General features: G+C 46.1%; 3 protein-coding genes and 1 long non-coding RNA gene across 6 annotated transcripts; 1 reads left to right on the forward strand and 3 right to left on the reverse strand.

The window, feature by feature from the left end:
- The first annotated feature begins 765 nt into the window (after positions 1-765).
- Positions 766-3,447, forward strand: LOC129582466 (uncharacterized). Its single transcript, XR_008689625.1, has 3 exons — positions 766-1,076; positions 1,157-1,312; positions 3,275-3,447. It is a non-coding gene; the product is annotated as an uncharacterized LOC129582466 (long non-coding RNA).
- Positions 3,448-3,976: 529 nt separating this feature from the next.
- LOC129582210 (uncharacterized) lies at positions 3,977-4,868 on the reverse strand. Its single transcript, XM_055473661.1, has 3 exons — positions 4,403-4,868; positions 4,243-4,330; positions 3,977-4,167 (listed from the first exon to the last, which is right to left on the reverse strand). The coding sequence occupies exons 1-3, from the start codon at positions 4,604-4,606 to the stop codon at positions 4,118-4,120; spliced, it is 342 nt and encodes a 113-aa protein (XP_055329636.1). The 5' UTR covers positions 4,607-4,868; the 3' UTR covers positions 3,977-4,117.
- Positions 4,869-5,119: 251 nt separating this feature from the next.
- LOC129582209 (uncharacterized) lies at positions 5,120-10,722 on the reverse strand. 3 transcript variants are annotated; one of them, XM_055473660.1, is made up of 7 exons: positions 10,134-10,722; positions 9,072-9,991; positions 6,721-6,959; positions 6,548-6,658; positions 6,222-6,399; positions 5,325-5,702; positions 5,120-5,249 (listed from the first exon to the last, which is right to left on the reverse strand). In XM_055473660.1, exons 3-6 carry the CDS (start codon positions 6,816-6,818, stop codon positions 5,526-5,528), a joined length of 564 nt encoding a protein of 187 aa, XP_055329635.1. In that variant the 5' UTR covers positions 6,819-6,959; positions 9,072-9,991; positions 10,134-10,722; the 3' UTR covers positions 5,120-5,249; positions 5,325-5,525. The 3 variants fall into 3 exon arrangements, with proteins under 3 accessions (XP_055329635.1, XP_055329634.1, XP_055329632.1); XM_055473659.1 differs by lacking the exons at positions 5,120-5,249; positions 5,325-5,702; positions 6,222-6,399; positions 6,548-6,658; positions 6,721-6,959 and adding an exon at positions 7,644-8,670 and having other exon boundaries at positions 10,134-10,485; positions 10,579-10,722; XM_055473657.1 differs by lacking the exons at positions 5,120-5,249; positions 5,325-5,702; positions 6,222-6,399; positions 6,548-6,658; positions 6,721-6,959 and adding an exon at positions 7,644-8,670.
- Positions 10,723-16,639: 5,917 nt separating this feature from the next.
- LOC129582426 (uncharacterized) lies at positions 16,640-18,651 on the reverse strand. Its single transcript, XM_055473939.1, has 8 exons — positions 18,468-18,651; positions 18,286-18,399; positions 17,874-18,051; positions 17,683-17,796; positions 17,485-17,530; positions 17,352-17,423; positions 16,777-16,985; positions 16,640-16,714 (listed from the first exon to the last, which is right to left on the reverse strand). Exons 1-8 carry the CDS (start codon positions 18,569-18,571, stop codon positions 16,640-16,642), a joined length of 912 nt encoding a protein of 303 aa, XP_055329914.1. The 5' UTR covers positions 18,572-18,651.
- Between the last annotated feature and the right edge of the window lie 4,104 nt (positions 18,652-22,755).

Here is a 22,755-nt window from a genome sequence, read left to right on the forward strand (position 1 = left end):
TTACGGGCTTCAGCAACACGTGCGGCACGAAGGGACGCCACCTCCGGATCCGCCGCATCCGCAGCCCAAGCACTCCACGGAGCCCTTGTCGCACAAGGGGTTGCCGGGTTTGCACACTTCCGGGCGGGCGCACAAGCCGACAAACTGACCGGCGCTGTAGCTGACCAACAGCACCAGCAAAAACGCATCGACAGCGATCGAACAAACGTAGTGATAAAGTTTCTGGAAGACAGCGACTACGCTGCTGCTGTTGTAGAAAATGGTTAGAAGAGGAATTCGAGACAGTAACGTGGCAGTTGGGACGGTCAGTTAATATAGTCCCCGCGCCGACGCGCCGAAGCGTTTTACGCTGTTCTGGGATTCCCCCCGGTTTCCGCTTATTATTAGTAAGCAATTTTCTACCGGTTTCTGTTTGGTTGTTTCCAAGAGGTTGCGTGGCCGCCATCCCAGCTATTTCCAAGCGGGAAATAAATATTTTTGCAACTTGACAGCTGAATAATTTCGTTCCGGACGATTGCGCCTGCTCACATGAGCGTGCATAATCATGTGTACGATGTCGATGTGGGACTTAAAAAACTGGTTGTTTCGATTTAGTGCAAACAAGACCTCCTCATGTTCGTTATTATTAATGCCCAGTACATAATTTTTATGACGGTGATTAACACTAAATGCATAGTTATCTTGACAGCTGCGTTGCTGTTGAAATCGGGTTGCTGTGGATCGGTAAAGACAGTTACGACTGTTTGTGTCTGTGTTGTTTTTGCAGGTCGATGTCGCTGCATGGTGCCGTTCGTGCCGTGCAGCAATAATTTCACCGAGATCAGAAGAAATTTTACCGCGACCTGATTTCTATCCGCGCAAGAGAAAATCGGCTGATTTTGGCAATACTTTGCACTCATTGGGACATTTCGAATCACGCTGCCTAGTACGACGGCGCTGAGGCAGCTTTCGCTGCGACCTAACAACCATACAGGGAAACGGAATAACTGGAAAGGTCACCGAATTCTCGTGCCCTATATTTAGCGCTTACTCTGCCAATGCCGCTGGGCAAAAATGTGTCAAAACCACTCAGTCTGGTAGGTTACGCAATACCTCGGCGTTTTTCCGTTTCGTGCGACGTGCAGCTGTAGTCTTTGACCATACTTTACATTTGTAGCACTACACTAACGAAGTTCGTGGGGAGGGATTGACGGAACCGTCTAGTATTTGGAACTCGTGTTAGTTGTGATTGTTTGCACTTCGCATGTGACCTTTTACTCGGTTAAAACTCGAAACCAAGAGGCATTTCAGTATCGCGTAATACAGTGTACAGGTACGTTGCAGGTTTTAACGTGGAAGTTCTTTAATGGGATTTTTAGTAGTACTGCTCCTTGTGGTCGCGAAATAAAATACTCTTTACGGCAACCGTAGTCCATGGGGAAGCTGCATTCCGTCAAGCACAGTTCTAGATTTTAATGGCAGCAAACAGAATCTAAACAAATAATATTGCCGTTAAAATTATCGGACTGAATTCTGATTTCTGCATCATGAAGCTTCCTGAACGACGACCATATTTTTACCGTTGTTGCAAAAGAAAGCTTAACGAGGTAGCAATGAAACGGGGCGAATTGTTCGTCTAACACGTACAGCAATATAAATAGCCATCTGCGACAGGGAAACGTAAATCCGTAATAGCTTTGTCACAATTTACTGCACGTGTAGCACTCAGGCTAAAAATACTTTCTGTAATTGTATTGTATAGTAAACAGTCGAGTATGGTGCAGTATGCAGTGCAGTGCAGTATGGTGATCACTTCTAAGAGAGTAACATAACTGGCAATGGTCAATGGTCAGCAAAAGTCATTAAGGAAGTTGTTGTTTGGTTCGTTTGTAATCTACATAGGTACTGGTCATCGGTGACCTGTACATAAAGCTCATACACACACAACGCAGTAGGTACACACACAGGTTATAGAACCCAGTCAACCACTACTGTTGTGACACTACCTGTTCAAAAAACTGATAGCCAAGGCTTAACACGAGGACGTAACATCGACACCGTTCAGGTAGAACGCGTATCCGCACCGATTACAAAAGTCATTACAACACACCGCCGACGGAATCTTCGGGCACGTCTGGCAGTCGCACGGCTCCCGAAAACACTGGAAGTAGGCCTGATTAACGGGACAGCTGGTAACCAGCGGGCAACCGGGTTTCGGTGGCAGAAGCGGAAAGCGAGGAGTATCGGTAACATTGCAGCCGACCTGGAACCATCCCGCGGTTTCGGTGGACTTGGCCAGAACATACCAGCGGACACTGCAGCTAGTTCACCATTTGGTTATGCAGTGGGCGGTGAGATAGGCCGGGCAGTCGTTGCTGTACGGCGGACAGAGATCCGGGCACTCCGGGATGGGATTCGGGAAGAGGGGACACAGTTGCGATAGGTCAGGTAACGCTGTAAAGAAAAGCAGTAAAAAGAGTGCACTGCAACCGCTGGAAAAGAGGACTACAGGGGGAAAAGACCTACTGCATTGTGCGTACTGCGATGGACTTTATTGGTGACATTCTCGACTCCAAACTCTCAGTTAAAAAGCAGCTTCAGACGCGAGACAGTCGCGCTTATATTCGCGGCAAATGCCAAACATTAAAGGTTTTCGAACATGGCAGAACATCCATTTCCGATTCTACCCGCCGATAGCACCTTCTGTGGCAAAACTGTACCAGCAAGCGAAGTCGACTTTTCATGTTGGACTGCGAAACTGTGGAATGAACTGAATTTTGATGTAACAGCGTATCGCTCGATACGGACCTTCCAGAAGGCCCTGGATGAAGTATCATGGGAAAATTTTGCTTGGATTAAGGAACAGCTGCCTCAAGATCAGTTTTAAAGATTGGTTTTCGATAACGCTTAATGTTTGCAAGTGTCTCTTAATTTCAGTGTTTTTATGTTGCTCTTTTAATTCTCCTTTTGCACTGATTGTCTGTAGATCACGATAACGAGTGATTCCTTGTATCTAGAGACGTTAAACAATAAACCTGAAACCTAAACCTGAAACCTGAAAGTTTCAGGAGCAGCAAAAGACTGAAGGCTGTCATTATAGCAGTCCTTACCTGGGCATATTTCCGATGATGAGTTTATGGTGGCATTCTGACCGGCAACCTGAACCATGCAGAACGTAGCTAAGGTTAAAACGGTGCCAACCAGTACTGCGAGCGCGCTCTGAGTCTGAGTAGCCATTGCGAAGAATTTTCGACGTATCTCCAAACTGTAAATCTAACTGTACTCTATGTTTTAGATATGATTGCGATGCTCTGTTTTGTCGGCAGCTCGACGTTAACTTGACTGTTCATTGACTTGGCGCACATGATGGACAAGATCGGTGGATGTGTTGCGAAAGAAAGCAGCGCCGGGCCGCTGTCTTCTTGACAAACGAACAATCGAATATATAACATGTACAGCTAGAGAAAAGCAAGAACAGTAGCTTATTATGACAGCCACTCGTGTTGCGTAACGAAGCGCGTTTGTGAACGATTCGTATTTTGTACAGCACCATCAAAAGCGGATGCCGTTTTGACCAAGCAAGCCCTCCGTCAAATGAGCAGAAAAATCCTTTCGGTGTCGTTTGTTAGAAGCAGCGGCAAGTAATGCTGATATCGAGATAATTAAAACGGTCTGTATACAATAATTACTGCTAGTCTGCTACTCGTAGTCGATATTATAAAAGTGAATAAAACACTTTAAAGCTGTAGCGTAGAACACCAGCCAAGACAAAACTGGTACGATGGTAGTAAGATACACTACAATTCCTTCATCAAACTCGTACGCTTCCATCCATGGATGAATTTAATAGCCATGTGTTGCTGCCCATCACAACTGCCCGCATTATCAACCGCGATCCACGAGTATGTGAAAACGTTTCTCAGTTAGGACGCCAGTCTAGCAGTCGGCAATAAAGGCCACATGTATCAAATGCTTAATTAGATAGCAGTTTCCCTGTTCCTTCACAGCCAATAAAATCCGGGATTTCTTTGCGTCCGTAGCAACCAGAACGCAGCGCTTCGGTTGCCGCCGCCGCGCTCCTTCTGGGCGCCGCTGTGTGAAGCGCCGGTCACGCCCACATATGCAGCGACATTCCCTATTATTCCTGCTTTATCAATGGCAATGGAGAACCGAAAACGCTCCGCATGCCTTGATCCAACGTCTGGCTTTATTATTTCAACAAACAAAAAATAACATTTACACAATTACTTTACGGAGGCATACTAGCGTTATTAGAACCATGGTTCATCGGTGTCAAAGCCGAACACTGGCAATGCCGCGTGTCCAGGGCGAATAACAGCTGGCACGCCGCCTAGAAAATGGTCCGTGCTCATTGAATTACTCAGCGATTAAACCATATTGGGTCGAAATACGTATGCCTGACCTTGCGTCGCAGGGCCATGCCGGGATGCAGACTGTCATCGTACAGATGGATGTGCTCTTTGGAGTCGTGGTACACGGTGTCCCACAGCACGATCCCGGCGTCCCGGGCCACCTCGGCCACGATCTGTCCCAGCTGCTCCGTCAGCGTCACCCCGTTGCTCCGGTGCGTCCTGCGGGAATCCGCACGTTGTGGCTCATCGTGCATCGGCACTGGCAATATAAATTGTGCGGTGATCCATCATTTTCGTCGACAGAAATTCGTCCAGTGTCACCAAGTCAATGTGGACACGGTGTCGACCCGTCACGAAGCCGAACTAGCGTTTTGCCAGCTCTTCTTTGTTTTTCAGGTTCCTTAGGTTATTCTTAGGTTTCTTTATTGTCTTAGTCGTCGCGCTCGGTAGCGGTCGACATCGTGTGGTCGACTATGTGACGGTGGACGAATTTGTTAGTCGACATAATCGATAGATTTCTTAGATTTCTTGGACTTAATAGATTTTCTAGTCTTACTTAGGTTCTCAGTTTCCTAGCTACAGTCTAGCTGTGTTATTTTCTAAACTTTCTTGGGTTCTTAGGTTTCTTAGCTTCCTTTGCCCGCGCCCCCGTGACAATCGACTTCCAACGGCTGATCGATTGTCGCTGGACATAGTATCGGTTAGCCGAATCGGGTGCCATAGCGGCCTTATAGAATAGAACACTACACTGGTCTGGTTTTTCGGACGTCATGGAAATGATGTCGTAAGTGGTCAGTCACGGTGTCACCAACTACACAACGTACGTGTTCGTATCCAGATGACCGTTGTGCGATTGCGCAGGGCGTTACAGTCCCTTAGCTACGGTGCTCAAGTTTCCTGCGTAAAGTATGACACCAGGCATTCATGAAACCGCAGTAAAAGGAAGTAAAGAAAACCGCTTGGTTCACTTACGGCGAAACTCAGGCAGGAAAGCGTCGCCGAGGTAATACATGGTCCACTGTAGATCGACAACATTAACACGGTTTCCAAAATTTGCAAGTGTCTGTTGTTTGTAGGCTGTTACTATCTGCCACCAGGCAGTGCGAAAAGTCCGAACATCGCAAAACTAATGGTGCTAATTACAGTGTTACGGCTGCGTTTTCTCGCGGTTAATTATAACGATAAGATTGCACAGCTAAGTACCGGAGTATTCGGGTACAGACTACAGATACATACGGCACCGGTTTCCATGATGACGTAATGCGGTATCCCGTTGACATTCGCGGAGACGCTCCACTCGTGCAACAGCGCACGCATCGCTTCATCTGGATAACGACGAATGTAATAAGCCTGCAAAACCGTTTCGCTTAACACATCTTCGACAAGCATTGTTTCCTACATACAATGTCTGTTTCCCTTTCTTAGTTATTAATTTTTCAAGAAATAATACTGACAGCGTTACAGCGTACTTTATACAATTTAACACGTTTGTGTCACTTCAAAAAATGTTTTGGTAGAACGATGCAAAGGAGAAACGGTGTGGTGTATGATTTGTCTGGCGTACAAGCCTGTCCGGTAAGTTCGGTCGTAAAGATCGCGAAGTTTGCGCTTAAAACGATGGCCACTTCACTACGTTTGGCGTAACACGTAAATTTGTATATTTCGCTGTTTCGAAACAGGCAGAAATTACCGGACATGCTTGTACGTCTTCGCCAAAAAGACAGCATCACATGTAAACAGCGGTAGTGCATGTGCATACATGTATAACTGCTTAAGAAAGTAATGTTTAAATATACATAGGTCAACGCGTTAACTATATGTGTTTATTTATTATTTATTTATTAAACAGTTTAAACTGTTACCGCTGACCAGTTGGATATTGCGCTGCGCATCCCAGTACAGCGTGCCGTTGAAGCCCAACCTGGACTTCTTAAGGATGACATAGCGACCGTCCACTAAACTGCGGACGTAGGCGAACAGGTAGCGAATCCGAGAATCACCGATCAACGCGATGGACTTGTTGCTCAATGATGCCGTCAGCTGGATTCTGCAGAAGACAAACATCACTTCATTACGACTACGTATACAGTACGTACGACTGCGTACTGTTACTGTATAGGTTAAAATAAGTAATGATATTATAAAATAAATATGATAATATTACTGTATGATTAAATTAATATTATAATGCTTACTGAAAATTCTGGTCGAGATTGTGCAGGGAACAGTGCTGACACGAATAACCGCGGGTCAAATGCAGTGCGCACAGCGGATTCCGCCAAGAAGACACCACAGCGTTGGCCAAGCTGCAACAGATGCTCAAAGCAGGCTGATTACACGAAAGCGATCTCGTCATACTTCGACTTACACGGGCGCAGCGCGATCCGTCGCGTACGGACCAAAAACCGCGATGGATATTATGGATACACCGATGACCGTGACAACGACAATTGTAGCGATCCTCATTTCCTTACGCACCGGACGTAAATCGGCATGGCACTGTTAAGATGCGCGCATGCGGCAAGTTGCGCAGATTAGTAATTACCTCACTCTAATGAGTGAATGCACAGACATACAGACGGTGGAACACAGCCAGTTGGGAAAAACCTAAGAAGATTACAACAGACGTTTAAAGAAACCAAAGAAACCGGTGTACTGCAAAAACCGTCAAAGCGTGACAGTGTGCAGTCATGCAAATGGTTGCTTAATTGCAGTCTGTATTATCTGCTATACGTTCAGTCAACGGTTGCTTGAATTACAGTTTGTGTTATCCGCTACACGTGCCGTCTCTACGCAATACATTGCGTTGACTCGTCGCAGTGTTGTCACCCTCTTGCGCCACTACCCGTCTTGTGCATCGTAACGCTTAGCCATTTAATTTTTATGTTGACAGAATTAGACGCATGTGAGTCCTTCCGCTTTAAATACTTAAACAAACAAACAAACAAAACCAGTTCAGCTCCGTACTGCAGCAATAAACATACTACTACTCGTCGTGCTTTGACCAACATACCACAACAAACCGAGTACATAGCTATAAACCGTTATACAATTCTGCGCCGCATTTTTAGTTGGCCCACAGAGAAAGCGTGCATCTTGCATTACGCCGTGATTGTCCCGCCGGCTTTACTTTGGCTTTGCCACTGAATGCATTATGTTCGCGCCAACTTGTATGTATAATTAGCTATGTATTCATCGCTCATTGAGGATGACCTGCCGGCTCGATTGAGCATATTTGTTATTTATTAAGACAAACATTTGAAGTTCAATTCAAACGAAATTTGCGCATAAACTCGCTCCGAATTTAATTTAGCTTTTTACACTATACATAGCAGGATACAAAAAAGAAAATTCACACATTTTACAGTGTGCTCCCAGGATCGGAAGGTTATCTCGTAAGCTGGCTTAAAGCACCGTTTTGTGAATTTAAAAGAGAGCGCTACAAAAGTAAACCGCGAGCAAAATTTTCAAATGACATGGCACAATTCCAGTACTGCGGGATACGGTGGAGCGGAAAATAGAGCGTGGACCCATTAAAAATACGGGACGCTGTCGGATACGGAGCGCACCGCCGTCCCGCATCGTTTCACGGATAACCACGCACGCGCACCGGGAACCGACGGGCCATATCGCCGATTTGATGCTCCGGGATGGTGGTGTCCTGCAGCTGACATAGGCTCGGTAGACGGGCCCAAAGCCTCCAGTGCTTCTAATACAGAACCCGAGGATAGTCTTCTCTCAACGTCGTGGCACAAACAACTTCTGATTATGCTGTGAAGTTCTTCATTTGCCGGCTGCAGTAAACGAGGTGCGAATCCTTCAGCTAGTTTGAAAATGATGGTTAATCCAGCCGTTGTATCAGTTCTGGAGTTTCTCCATGGTGTCGTTTTTGTCGAACCAGTGCTTATTGTTGCCAGAATGACTGTCGGCGAGATTGACCAGGATACATCCTAAGCTCCATACGTCCGTCTTCCTACCCGGCAGCGCAGTGTCTAATTGTAGAAAAAATCTGGCCATTTTCTGGTGACATGTACTTTGCCGTGCCTACCAATCGCTTATGGTCTTTATTAGTCGTTTGACTATGCTGCATGAACACACTGGTGTCCAAGTCGGCAATGTACAGGTCATATTCCTATTTCCTCTTGGCCAGTCTGTCGAAGGAGCAAATTTGATGGCTTGATATCAAAGTGTGCAACTTTGTTTGCATGAAGGTATGCGATGCCGCTTGCTGTTTGGTGTCCAAGGTGTACCACATTCTTGAAAGAAAGCCTTTGCCGCTGGGCCATTAACTGCTTCAGTACTCCCGCAAGGTCGCCACCTATTACACGATTGTCACTTGTGCTACATGCATCCCTTAAAACTTACCACGAAATAAAATACTAATGTGTCTCCTCACTCATTAGGGCCCGTCATCGGATATAAATACAAAAAAATTCATATTTTGCTAGAAGACAGAGTAACACTGGAATAGGCAACAAAAAATAATTTCATCTGCCATGGTCAATGGGCGTGGTCAGAATAAAATTGAAAGCTACATCCTCAACTGTGCTGTAAGTGTAGCCAATGGGCAGTGCAGCGCATCATACTATGTACCGTTACTGAACAGTATTTTTAGGTACTTGAAGTACTCGTTCAAAGATTTTATGTGTTACTCTCCCATGGTAATTGTTGGTCACCGTTTTACTTTTTTCCGAAGAAATGAGATGTAAGTGCACAAACCTGAGATGTAGTCCATCATTACTTCGATTATACTGCCATATTCTGCACTTTCAATGGTAATTTTGTGGTAACTAACGATATTTTTATGCGTGAACTGGAGCATTCGTCTCCACCGATTTAAGCTTTCGGTTCTTAGTGATTCGATTGATTCTTCCCGCAAATGGATTTGCTTGACCGCTGCTAAGTTAGGCCCTTCATAATCCTCTGGAACTGTTATAGTTGCTTTGTAAACAGTAGCAAAGCCGCCTTGACCAATCCAGTCAGCTTTATGATCATATTCGTAAGTGCAGGTACTTCCAAACCGTGGTTGTACCTCCAGCTGTGTAATCATCTGTAGAAATTCATCAGCAGATATCCTGCTAGCGGCGCTGTGCTGCAAACATCGGCGAATGCACTCCGATAACGGCTCAGGTATGTCATCATCAATGCAAGGAAGGTAACCGCGTATTATTCCTACGGCGTACCGTATCGCGGATAGTTCTTGCCCGGCGTCGAAAAACTCCCCATCCAGTTCGAGATGATCAGCGGTAATGCCCAAACAATATTCGGCTATCTCCAGAATGATACATCCCAAACTCCACATATCGGTTTTTCGTCCTGGCGTTTCTTTTTCCGATAAGATGAACTTTCTCAATATTTCTGGTGATATGTACCGCAAGGCACCACGGATAGTCGAAACATCCGCAGAGCAGGTGTGGTTCTCTTGCATCAGAAGCACACCGTCCAGATCACCGATGACAAGCCTAGCGCAATGATCCGGCAGAACTTTTGCAAGTATTTTTTTCGGTTGTAGATCTCCGTGTATTATGTTTTTATCGTGTAAAAATAACAATCCTGTTGTTATATCTGTCGCAAAGGCCAGGATGGTCTCAAATAACTATAATTCTTCTCCATGTCTTTCAAAAGAGTGGTAAGATTACCTGGAAATTTTTAATTACAAATCAATTGTGTACCATAATCAGACAATGTTAGTGAGCTGCTAATGCGAGGAAGCCAACACAAAAACTTTACCATTAAGTCATTAACTGCTTCTGACCGTGAGTAGAATAATTAGTTTCTTACAGTCATAGAAATCCATCATCGTTTCGAATGTCATTCCCTTTAGGTCAATGGTTACGCGAATCTGATGGTAGGTAACAATATGAGGATTAACCAGCTCGACTGCTCTACGTAGTTTTTTAAAAATTTTCTTATAATATTCTGCATTGCGCGATGGAATTATGGAAGGGTCGGCCAGATGTTTCACTTTGACAGCCACCATCTCTTCTCCGGTGTAGTTTACACGTTTTGTGACCAAGGCTTTGTAGACAGACGCCGATGATCCTGTTCCAATGATGGCCTCTTTTTTGTAATCATACTGGCAATTGCTGCCGAATACAATATCGGCTTCGTTGGAAACTAAGCTGCCCATGTCCTTAACCAAAAAAAGGAACAGTTGTGGAAGTGTTTGCCGAGCAGCAAGCATACAGTTACACAACGGAAATTTCGAAAACGTTTACCCATGTACCTGACGACTGGTTATAAAGCAAGGAGATTTCAGACTTCTGTACGCAGCCAAAGCGCGGTTAAATACAATACAGTAATATTACACCTTTCCGGCTCTCCCGGTCTTTGACCCTTACGCACTCTCTATCGGCATGGGAAAATGCAGCCTGTGTGATAAGTACTGTTAATACTGAATAATTAACGATTACAGTGCATACGCCGTTATACGGTTTCATAAAGTGCCCGAGTGCTTGAATTAGTTGAATAGTGAGCCATGCAAGAGCCCATCCATAAGGTAGCTTTATCGCTCATGTTAGGCAACAATAACAACATGACTTCCGAGATAACTATATTATTCCTCGTAACTGATAAAACTAAAACTAGGTGTACGTACGCTCTCTCTGTTGCGTAAAGCAGGCGTCGCGTGGAGGTAGCATTTTCGCAGTGACTAGCGCCGCGCCGATTATAGGGAGCTTATACGGGGCTTCGAAATGGTGTTAAGACATACCCGCCCCGACCGTACAATTGTACAATTGTACACATAGCTTTAACGACTGCTACGGTAGTGTCACCACTTTTATCAAGTTCACTGTGAGTTTAAGTCCACTTTTATTAAGTCTGTAACTATACCGGTCTGTTTGATTGTTACATAAAAGTAATAATCTTTGCAACAATTGTTGCAACTGCAGCTTTGCAAGTACTTTGAAATACAAACCCACGATGTGGTTGTATCTCGATAGCGGATACCAAAATGGTATCCGTGTAAACAAAATTACTGCAGTACTTCCCATCATGTGTGAATGGTTCACACTGAACCGCTTGGTTATATACGAAAAAGATGTAAATTGCTCATGATTACTTACTTCGGCCTACAGTCGGAAAGACAGCCGTTTAACTCGCTTTAATGCATGTAGGCGATGTTAATGACAGCCACCCGTCCATGTCCAGGATCCAATCCGCGGTTTTAAGACAGATAGTCCTGGACTAACCTTTCTTTCCCTGCACAAACAGACAATAATACAAAGAGCGCTTCATTATGCTATCAGCAAGAAACCGGGACGAAGCAGACAAAGCGTACTTACGCAAATGTTTTATGTGACCAGCAGTTGCCTGCTTCACTGCCGCATCCTACGCGGTCGAAGTGGGCGGATTGAAGTTGCCGGCTTCCAGATGTACCAGGAAGACTGTATTAAAGCCTGCTGCATTGTGAATGACGCAGCTCCTTTTCAGCAGCGAGCCACCCGGGACCCAGAGCGGCCCTCTTATTACCGCCCGGTCGAGACAAAAACAATGCAGCGCTAAAATGTAATTGTAGAAAAGGTCACGAGTAGGTGACAGCGTCATGGCTGTGCTTTATGTTCGACAATTCCGCAGAAGAATTATCACGCATTCTGATTAGCGTGAAAGAGAATTCCAAATTCGCTGTTCAGCACAGGCAGTATCATAATTTCGCCTGTTGTCATCCTGTGATTAAAGCTGAGTTGCTGATCCTGGTGTAATAGCGCGTGCTTTACTCATATTGTAGTGCCTGCCACTACGCGTACAGTAAATTGATTTCAGGGCGTCGGTGCCATCTGATTGTGACAGATTTATTAATTCTCCATCCGACACCACAAAGCTTTTGTCTAAGTTATTAATTAGTTTGGTTTGATTGATGCAGATAATACAGCGACAGCAGACGCAACAGTTTTGCAGTGAAACATGATTGGCACCACTCTGATACTGTTAATTGTGGCCTGGGGAACCCATGCAGCCGTTCGCATGTGGCCGGCACCAGCCGCCACGATGCTCCGCCTACACACGGAACGCGCGCGAACCAACTGGGCTGATTTTCTCGGCCGAATGCCGTTTAGCAACACGACGACACCGCCCACTACCACCACGACGGAGGTCTCCGTGGAGCGCAGCCTGCACCTCAACTCCTTCGGGCCCTGGCAGAGCCTCCAGCCCTCCGACCGCGAACTGCGGCGACGCTACATCCTCATCCGGCGGGCACAGGCGCGGGCGGCGATGAATGCCGGCAACCCGGCTTTCGCCTCGGGCCAGGGCCTCGTTGTCAAGAATCTGGTGAACATCGGCTTGGGTCTGGGTCTGGTGTAGTGCCGCTACATTGCACATAAATGACATAATTAATCTGTGGTGTTCCGGCTGATGCGCAGCACACAACGAATATCCTAGCAATGCAACCACCCTAGCAATGAATACTCGTAATTCTGTTATTTCCGCGATACATTATTAAAATGTTTTAAACCAGGTTTCTACAGTGCTTGGACGTGCGGTCGTCGTTTTGTGCATATCATCGCGCATTGTTACCCGGTAGCTTAAAGAGTAGGTGTATGTTTTGATTCTGTTTCTCGCCATTAAAATTCGGAACTGCGTTTTTTTGGGAATAACCCAGTTGCCGTGAAGATTTGTTTTACATTTTATTAGCAATCATAGTGAACAGCCACACGGAAATCCACTTAAATATCGTTCATTATATACATACCGACAATTTTAAAAGGCCACAATGTCGGCTAGTAGCCTAGTACATAATACGAGTACATAGTACCGTACGAGTACCTAGTATCTGTAGTATTCTGTAGATAGTACTCGTATATATAGTTGTCCCATATACAAACACACGGTTAAAGACTTAAAAGAAGCAATATCAAGCAGTAAACACTGGCAATCCCGATGCACAAATCTTTACCGGACAATGTCGGCCGATGTGACAAAGCTGTGGATTTCACGACGACTGAGCAGCTTGGACCTACACGATGCAGATACAATTTATTGAGAAAAGTGCGCACCCTGTGTCCAATCGCCAGCATTAGTTTGCGTAGGATGCGTTAAAACAAGGCGTCTACCTTTTCTAGTTGGACACTGTGTATGCCGAAGAACTGTGGTAAAACTGCACAACGGTACACGAAATGTGTTCGCTACCTTTTTACAGAATCAACAACACGTGCGGCACGCTGGGACTCCTCCTCCGGATCCGCCGCATGCGCAGCCCAAGCACTCCGCGGAGCCCTTGTCGCACAAGGGGTTGCCGGGTTTGCACACTTCGGGACGGGCGCACAAGCCGACAAACTGGCCGGCACTGTAGCTGACCAACAGTACGAGGGAAAAGGCCAACATGAACACGCGCATGATGGATAGTGTCAGAGCTACTGTGCCACGAAAGTTTCCTGAAGACAGCGACTGCGCTGCTGCTGCTGTAGATTGGTTAGAAGATGAAACTGAGATAGTAACATGGCAGCTGTGACGGTCAGTTAACATAGTCGCCGCGCAGACGCGCTGAAACCTTTTACACCGTTTTTGATTCCCCCCGGTTTCCACTTAATGGCTTTTAGTTAGCAGTTTTCTACCGGTTTCCGTTTGCTTGTTTGAAGGGGTCTTGTGGCCCCCTGCCCAATGAATTCCGAACACGGGACTCATAAACATTTTATACCACTTGATAGCTTCAGTTCCGGACGACTGTGCCTGCCCGCATGACCGTCGCGCCGTTCATTACTGCATAATCATCGTGCCTCGTTGTAACGCATATAGCGCAAACAGTGGTCGGGTGCTCGAACCAAAAACTGGCGGCTTGTGTGCACTCGATGTCTGTATTCTGTTACCCGTATCTTTACACGGCTACGTCTATGACCTTTTACGATATCCCGTAACAACGATGTTTAGTCGTTTAATACCGTAAGCTGTATTCTGCACAGATCGTAAAGTCAGAATGATTCCATCATTTCCGCCAGAAGCACACTACCACAAAATGAGACCGTCTGGCCACATGCCAATGCATTCAGTTCATAACATTTCCAAGGACCGTTATCAACATACCACCAAGACTATCGATACACTTCCCATGACAAATGAAAGTTAGTTATGCAACAGCATGAACAACAGGTGCACGCGCCGGTCATGCGCATCCACGCATCCACACGCGACTGGCAGCGCGTTGTTAGTATTAAGCGGTTCCCCTTGGGACGCGTTATCAGCGTTATACGGCTAGCATTTCCAGCGAAATGCACCAATAGATATCACATAACAGTATTTTATTATGTTGTTATTACTGCTCAGTGTAGTTATTACTGCTCAGTAATCACTTTCATGACAGTGATTAAACTTACTGCATGGTAATCTTGTCAACAGATGCATGCTGCTGCCAAACGAGCTGCTGTTGATCACTACGGTTAGTCTCGACATACGACATCTTTAATTGGAAATTGTTGTTGCTTTGTTTATTACATGGCGCATTTTCTGCCATGCAGCTTCTTTTGCCGAGGCCCGGTGTCTAACCAAGTGGGAGAAACCGGGACATCTGTTTGTGCATCGGATTTGCCGGTTCCTCTATTTTGCTGCTTGCCTTCTATAATTGCTTTTGAATGCTTTATTACCGTGCAGTGCTTACATTCGCAACGGTGGGCCTTCGTGACCTTTTAAAAGGAAAACCGGAGAAATGTCTGTTCGACGTTACCGGAAAACATAAATTCGTACTACGAGAACAACAATAACTTTTACATAATCTGTATTCTGCTCTCGTTAAAACATTGACCGAAAAGGCTTAGCACGAGGATGTAACATCGACACCGTTCAGGTAGAACGCGTATCCGCACCGATTACAAAAGTCATTACAACACACCGCCGACGGAATCTTCGGGCACGTCTGGCAGTCGCACGGCTCCCGAAAACACCGAAAGTAGGCCTGATTTACGGGACAGCTGGTAACCAGTGGGCAACCGGGTTTCGGTGGCAGAAGCGGAAAGCGAGGAGTATCGGTAACATTGCAGCCGACCTGGAACCATCCCGCGGTTTCGGTGGACTTGGCCAGAACATACCAGCGGACACTGCAGCTGCTACACCATTTGGTTATGCAGTGGGCGGTGGGATAGGCCGAGCAGTTGTGGCTGTACGGCGGACACAGATCCGGGCACTCCGGGATCGGGTTCGGGAAGATGGGGCACAGTTGCGACAAGACGGGTTCCGCTGCAACAAATGGTACATGTACACGCTTATCCCGTAATTCCTATCGAAAAGGTACGGATCACCCGAATTTAGCACGAAATTTGTGCTCTGAAAGAATATCCTTACACTGCGTCTACCACAACGACAATATTTAAAACATTATAAACGAGAAAAGTTAATATTTATCTTACATCAGTAGCTTACAATTTAGATGAATATATGGCATGCAATTTAGCTATACCAAAAGCATTAGGAGCGTAGTGTGGCGTAGCGCGCCGTAGTTTGGAATTTAGCGTTACCCGTAAATTTATATTTGCCGCTGTGTTAATGCGATAGTAATTACGGGACAGGCTTGTACTAAGAACTTATGGCCAGTTGGTCCACGTTTCGATCAGCGCTTGTTTTAGCGGATTGTAGGTTCCGGTAAACATTCACACAATCCTTACCTGGGCATCTTTCCGATACTGAGTCGATGGTGCCGTTTTGGCCGGCAACCATGCCGAACGCCGCTAAAGCAGAAACCGTAGCAAATAATACTGTGTCCGCAATACCCATTTTGAACCTTGAATTGAACTGTAATGTGCTGTGCGGGTTTAATAATGCCTCTGTCAGCTGCTCGTTAACTTTACGAAGTGTAGCATTTATTTCACTGTTAACGAAATCACAGCGAAGCTTCCAAAGAAAAACAACATCGGGCACGAGGTTTACTGTGCATTCACTTGCCCGATCGATCTGTTGCACAACAAGCCGCTTGTTGTGTGGTTCGGTGTTTTCTGGCGAACGGACAGACGGATGGATGCATGATACACGTAGCTTTACAAGCGAGCTAAAGTAAGCGCTACTGAATAGTGAATACCTCGTTTAATGCAGCAAATTGTACTACAGTGGGTACAAGTTTGTCGACAAATGCAGCATAGCGCTAATATCGCTCTATATGATAAGTACCTTTACATGCTCAATTTGTCGACAAGCTTGCACAGTGCTCCGCCGCACAGAAACACGCTCCACCGACCACCGTTAACCCGCTGTTGTGGAGGCTAATCTTGCGTTGTCTTATTTATCATTAATTTGTAAAAACAAGCATTACTGACAAGTGACCGCATCATTGTATGACAGCACACTCGCATCATTCGGCAAAAGGTTCAAAACGCCAACGGAGCAAAAGAGGAACACTGGCAGTGGCGCGGGTCCAGGGCATACAACAGCTGGCAAGCCGCCTAAAAAACAGACCAAATTGCGTTCCATCACGCAGCGTATGTTGGGTGGACAATATTTGGACCTTGCGTCGCAGAGCGAGGCCGGGGTGTAGGATGTCGTCGTACAGTTGGATGTGCTCCCTGGAGTCGGCATACACGGCGTCCCACAGCACGATCCCGGCTTCCCGGGCCACCTCCGCCACGAGCAAACCCAGCTGCTCCGTCAGCGCCACACCGTTGCGCCGGTGCGTCCATTTGGGGTCCACGCGCAGCCGTTCATCGTGCATCGGCACTGTGAACCAACGACAACTTGCTCGTTAATCTTGATATGTATGACAATAAGTACTATGTTATTATTGTTTAAAGAGTAACAACCATTAATTCTGTGTTCCTGCAAAGGCCAAAGCGTACGCATGTGAGACTAAATGCACAAAACGGCTTTCGGAGTGATGAATGAGAAAACCAGTGGTATTCTATGCGGGCGACGTGTGGGTCGGCACTATCGTTGATAGTTAGCCAGACTGTTAATGTGACGGTCAGGTCAAGAGAAGACAGATTAAGATTAGTACATCACATCAAGACAGATAGTGATGTCCTCAGGATGTAACTTGTACGTCAACAGCGAAGCTGCGAACTACATACTTATAGCGTAACGTACGTGTGCGTATCCAGATGATTGTGGTGCGGTTGCGCAGGGCGCTGCAATCCTTAGCTACAACGGTCAGATTTCCTGCAGTTGAACCCGGTTATGCGATACATATAAGAGTTACAAATACTCGGACTTTACTTACGACGGAACTCCGAAACGAATGCGTCGCCGCGAAAATACACGGTCCACTGCGTATTAAGAAATCAATGTATCATGTGGATATTGTAAAATTTTTTTACCTTTGTAAATGCAAGATTAATTGCGCGAACACTACAGGTAATTGTTAGCTGCGTTTGTGTAGAGCAAATTAACTACTCGCGTACTGCGCAACACTGCTTACCGCACCGGTTTCCATGATGACGTAATGCGGTATGCGGTTGGCGTCGGTTGCGTTGCGCCATTCGTGCAGCAGTGCACGCATCGCCTCATCTGGGTAGCGCCGTATGTAGTAGGCCTATAAAACCGGTTTATTGTCGACATTCTAATAAGTACTACAGATTTCCCATTTCGGACGTATGTCATCGGGCTCACCAGTTGGATATTACGCTGTGCATCCCGGTGCAGCGTGTCATTGAAGTTCTCCCTGGATTTCTTTAGTATAACCTGCCGTCCGTCCAGCATACTGCGCATGTAAGCGAACATGTAGCGAATGCGTGAATCACCGACCAGCGCGATGGATTTGTTGCTCAGCGTTTCCGTCAACTGGTTGCTGCAGACGACCATTTTTTAGCCTCTACTTTATGTCTTAATAGGGCAGTAGATTAAGATGTGCTAGTATCCAACACTATTCGCCGGATTCAGTTTTTATTGGATGAGTACTTAATTTCTACCCAAAATGGTACAAGTGTATCATATCCAAAATTTTCAATTTAATAAGAAGAATAATTCTCTACAAATTCCGTCAGCGCTGGGGATGGCCGGTGGTCAATGATTGCCTGCTTACTCGAAATTCCGGTGCAGATTGTCCATGGAACAGTGCTGACACGGCTGACCCCGGGTCAGATGCAGTGCGCACAACGGATTCCGCCAATTAGGCAGCAGTGGATTGGAAAGATTGCTGCACACAACCAGGCTCTGATTACACATTAATACATCATCAGATGATCGCAGTAAATCTTGACTTACATGAGTGCGGTCGTGTCATTCAGGTCCGTCGCGTCCGGGCCAATCACAACGAGGGATATCATGTAAACACCAATGCACGCGACAACGACAAGAATGACCCGCATTTCCGGACTAACAAGTGCTGGATTACATCGGCATGCTGTTTGTACCTTTGTACGATCACTTGAACAAATTAGATCAACCAGTGAAGGAAACTTATCGGAACAGTGATGAAAGAAACCTAAGAAACCAGTCCACGCTACAATAGCGTGCAGCGAGCAGTCATGCATACAGCATACTGTATATCAACAATCATGCTATACGTTGCGTACACGAACTATAGCCGCGTAGTCGTCAAACCAGCAACGGCGTCACTGCCCACACACCCAGTCAGGTGCATCGTAACGCTTGGTCAACTGACTGGGGCGGCGTTAGAACCAGAAGTACAGCTGCATTATGTAATGGTATGACGCTGGTTTCCCTTCGATGGTACGCTAGTTCAGCGTCATGCTGCAGTCATAAACCTCGTACTTTGACCAACATTCCGCAAAATGCCGGGTGTGAAATCGGGGTAGGTCAGCGTGTTTGCCAACGTCGAGCAGCAGTCAACGGCAGTCTTGCAAGTTGCAGATGGGCCACTACACAGTGAGTGCGCGTTCATGCCATCTTGCATACGAGTATAATTATTTCGCTGCTAGACGAATCTCGTTCGGTATTGTATATCCCTTGGTTGTTCCTGGAATAACCGTTACTACCGTGTGCTTGAAGACCACATGGAAATTATTTATGGTGAATTTGGTAAAAGATTTTCTTCGCAAAATGACGTACGAACATATACCAACCGGCAACCGTAATGCACGTACTGTCAAGAATTGCTGGAACTCCACACTAACGCGTACACACTGAGATATGAAAAAGCAACCGTGCAGCTATCAAAAATAATAACTGGATCTAGGAATTATCTGTATTTTGGCTTTTTTTATTCACATTCACACAATTCTAACACAATTCGTCACGCCAACTTGATGGCATGACTGGAGAAATAGTTTAATGGCCGAAAAGAGGAACACTGGCACTGGTGCGTATCCAGGGCCAGCAACAACTGGCATGCCGCCTAAAAAATCCCATTTTGTTCAGTTCGTAGTGACGGTCGTGCTGGTAGTCGGAAATACGGACCTTGCGTCGCAGAGCAAGACCGGGATGCAGGGCGTCGTTGTAGAGGGTGATGTGCTCCGCGGAGTCGGCATACACGGCGTCCCACACCACGATGCCGGCGTCCCGGGTCACCTCCGTCACAATCCGCCCCAACTGCTCCGTCAGCGCCGCGCCGTTCGGCCGGTGCGTCCAGCGGGGGTCCGTGCGCAGCCGCACAGGGTCCAGCGGAACTGAAGCGGACATTATTTTAGTCATTTTCAGTGGCGACAGTGGGGTGCCGTAATCACCTACGTGTTCGCATCCAGATGACCGTGGTGCTGTTGCGCAGAGCGCTACAATCCTTTGCTACAGCGGTCAGGTTGCCTGTTTAAGCGGTTCCCTGAATAAACAAATTTGCCAGAGGGTGCGAGTTGGTAAAGTGACGTACTGCGAAACTCCTCAAGGGCGGCCTCTCCGTGAAAAAGGGCGGTCCACTGTAACAGAAGAAAGAGTTTGTCGCCTGTTTTTTTTTCTTTTTTTTTGCTGGCCGCTGTTTTTCGTACATATCACCTTCACGTTCATTTTACCTCAAAGCGTTTATAGTGCTGCTATATGAAGCAACATGCGAATTACGAAGCAACCACGCGGGCCTGTCCACGCCCGCTATAATTATTAGGCGGGTACTTGCACAACACCACAAGACTGTTATTTGCATACTACTTACGGCACCGGTTTCCATGATGACGTAATGCGGTATTCGGCTGGTATCGGTTGCGTTGCTCCACTCATGCATCAGTGCGCGCATCGCGTCATCCGGATAGCGACGCACGTAGAAAGCCTGCATGCAACCAAAACCGGTTATCGGCATGCCAATACGCATTTACCAGTACAATACTTTGCATTCTTTCATATTAACCGAATAGTAACAATTTCGCTCGTGTATTTCCAATTATTAACTGTACTTCTGGAGAACCCATCAGATTTTAATAAAACATTTTGTCTCGACTGTAGACATTAACAAGGTACAGAACAGGCAGCTATTTCCAGAATAAGAAAAATTATAAATCAATATCACCGAATGGCATTGCAAGTATTTTTGCTTTATTTGTTTTATGGTTTTATACTGTAACATCATAGCCACTTACGACCTGGATGTGACGCTGCATGTCACGGTGCAGGGTGTCATTAAAAACCTTCCTGGATGGTTTGACTTGCCTGCTGTCTAGCATGCTGCGTAGGTATGCGAACAGATAACGCATGCGCGAATCACCGACCAGAGCGATGGACTTGTTGCGCAACGATGCCGTCAGCTGCTTTCTGCAACCACATCCATATCGTTCGTTAACGCCATTGTGGCGCTGGCTACGTCACGCTTACTGGAAATTCCTGTGCAAGCTGTCCAGGGAACAATGCTGGCACGGATGACCTGTGGTCAGATGCGCCACGCACAGCGGGTGCCGCCAGTGGCGACGCGGGTGGATGGAAGCGCCTCCGTGCAAAGATTGCTCCGAATCTGATTCATAGTTGTATGCGATGTACGAAAAGTCTACTTACACGAAAGCGGTGATCTGCGCCGTATGCTTCGGGATTATAATGAGGGATATTATAAAAATGCCGAGGCCCAGGACAGTGGCGAAAATCATACGCATTTCCTTACTGCGCGTTCTCCTTAACGCATCAGATTCACCTGTGCAGTCACTTCCACTGATTATCTAACGCATTTACTTGATTACTGTCCACTGCAAGCTGCCATGATACGGAAAGGTGGTGAAAGATACTGAAGAAACCAGCCTATGCGCAGCGGCCTGTCAAGCGAAGCAGTGCGCTCAAGCGTACTACGTAGCAGACCTGGGCAGTTATGGAATTCGGACTCATAGTTAGAGATAATAGTTAATCGCAGCTCGCGAGTTAAGTTACGAGTTGAGTTAGCGGCAATAACTCGAGTTAACTCGCGTTAAAATAAATAAATCGCTTTTCAATAAAAAAATTTTGCACTTTATTAACCATTTTCAACTAATCTTTTACGCGTACCAGTATCACTATTACCAGATTTGAAACACATTTCAGAATTAACTTTTTTCGAGCAAGTGTTTTCAAAACTCGCATCAGTGCAATTAGCTCGTCTGGGACCCAGGGAAGCGCCCGCAACGCTGGACTTTTACACTATGGTGTATTACTGTATGGTTCTCTGTACATGGCTGCCAAACATGGCGTTACACGGCTCGGACTGTTTTCCCAATGGACAAGTAGCAGAAACACACAGACAACAAATTCCCTTGTGGTTTTGCTGCAGAACATTGGTGTCCTCCTACCGTTGACCAAAGTTTGTTCCCTAAAAAACTCCCCGTCTGTTCTCTGCCCGCTGCTAGAGCCTGGACGTGCATTATGTTAATTAAGCTCAGATGATGTATCTGTAAACGACTACAATCACAGTCAGAATACACTGATTGCACTCCCCAATATTTACGTAGAAGGAGAGAAGCGTTTTGCTCGGACTGTTTCCCTCTATTGCTGCTGTCACCCGCCTGGATAGTGATGCGTTACCGCAGTACATCTGATTAAATCTGGCGCACTAAATAAGTGCCGTGTTTAGCTACAACGTAGAAACTCCAGCCAGGTGACGGCAGCAGTACAGGGAGACGGTCCGAGTGTAATGGTTTTCCCCTTATATTCATCTAGCCAATGCCTTGGGCGGTCGTACTGTTCGTCGGCACGAGCAGTTTTGAACATATCTTTATCGAAATTTATGCGATACACGGTTAGAATAATATTCTTTCTGATATTTCTGAAACTCAATTTCATTTTTAACATCAACTAAAATCTGCAGAGTTACGCTAAACTCGAGTTGCGCTAAATCATTTTTGAGTTGCGCTAGAGTTAAGTTTTCGTCCTCGCGAGTTAAGCTTCAGAGTTAAGTTATAACTCGTTAACTCGAAAAAAACTCGCGTTAAGTTAAATAGTTAAAATTAACTGCCCAGGTCTGCTACGTAGTATGCATATCAGCATATGTAACGATTTACCTGATTGAAGTTGAAGCTGTAGAATCGTTAGCCGGCTTTAACGTCACGCACCACACCATTATCACACACTGGCACCACAAAATTATCGCATTTTTGCTTCTTCCTCCATAATAAAGCCCCCCTTCGTAATTAAAATTGTAGTGTATGTGAGAGAG

This window comes from Paramacrobiotus metropolitanus, unplaced genomic scaffold, assembly GCF_019649055.1.
Source record: "Paramacrobiotus metropolitanus isolate TYO unplaced genomic scaffold, Prichtersi_v1.0 Parri_scaffold0000007, whole genome shotgun sequence".
NCBI classification, from domain to species: Eukaryota; Metazoa; Tardigrada; class Eutardigrada; order Parachela; family Macrobiotidae; genus Paramacrobiotus; species Paramacrobiotus metropolitanus.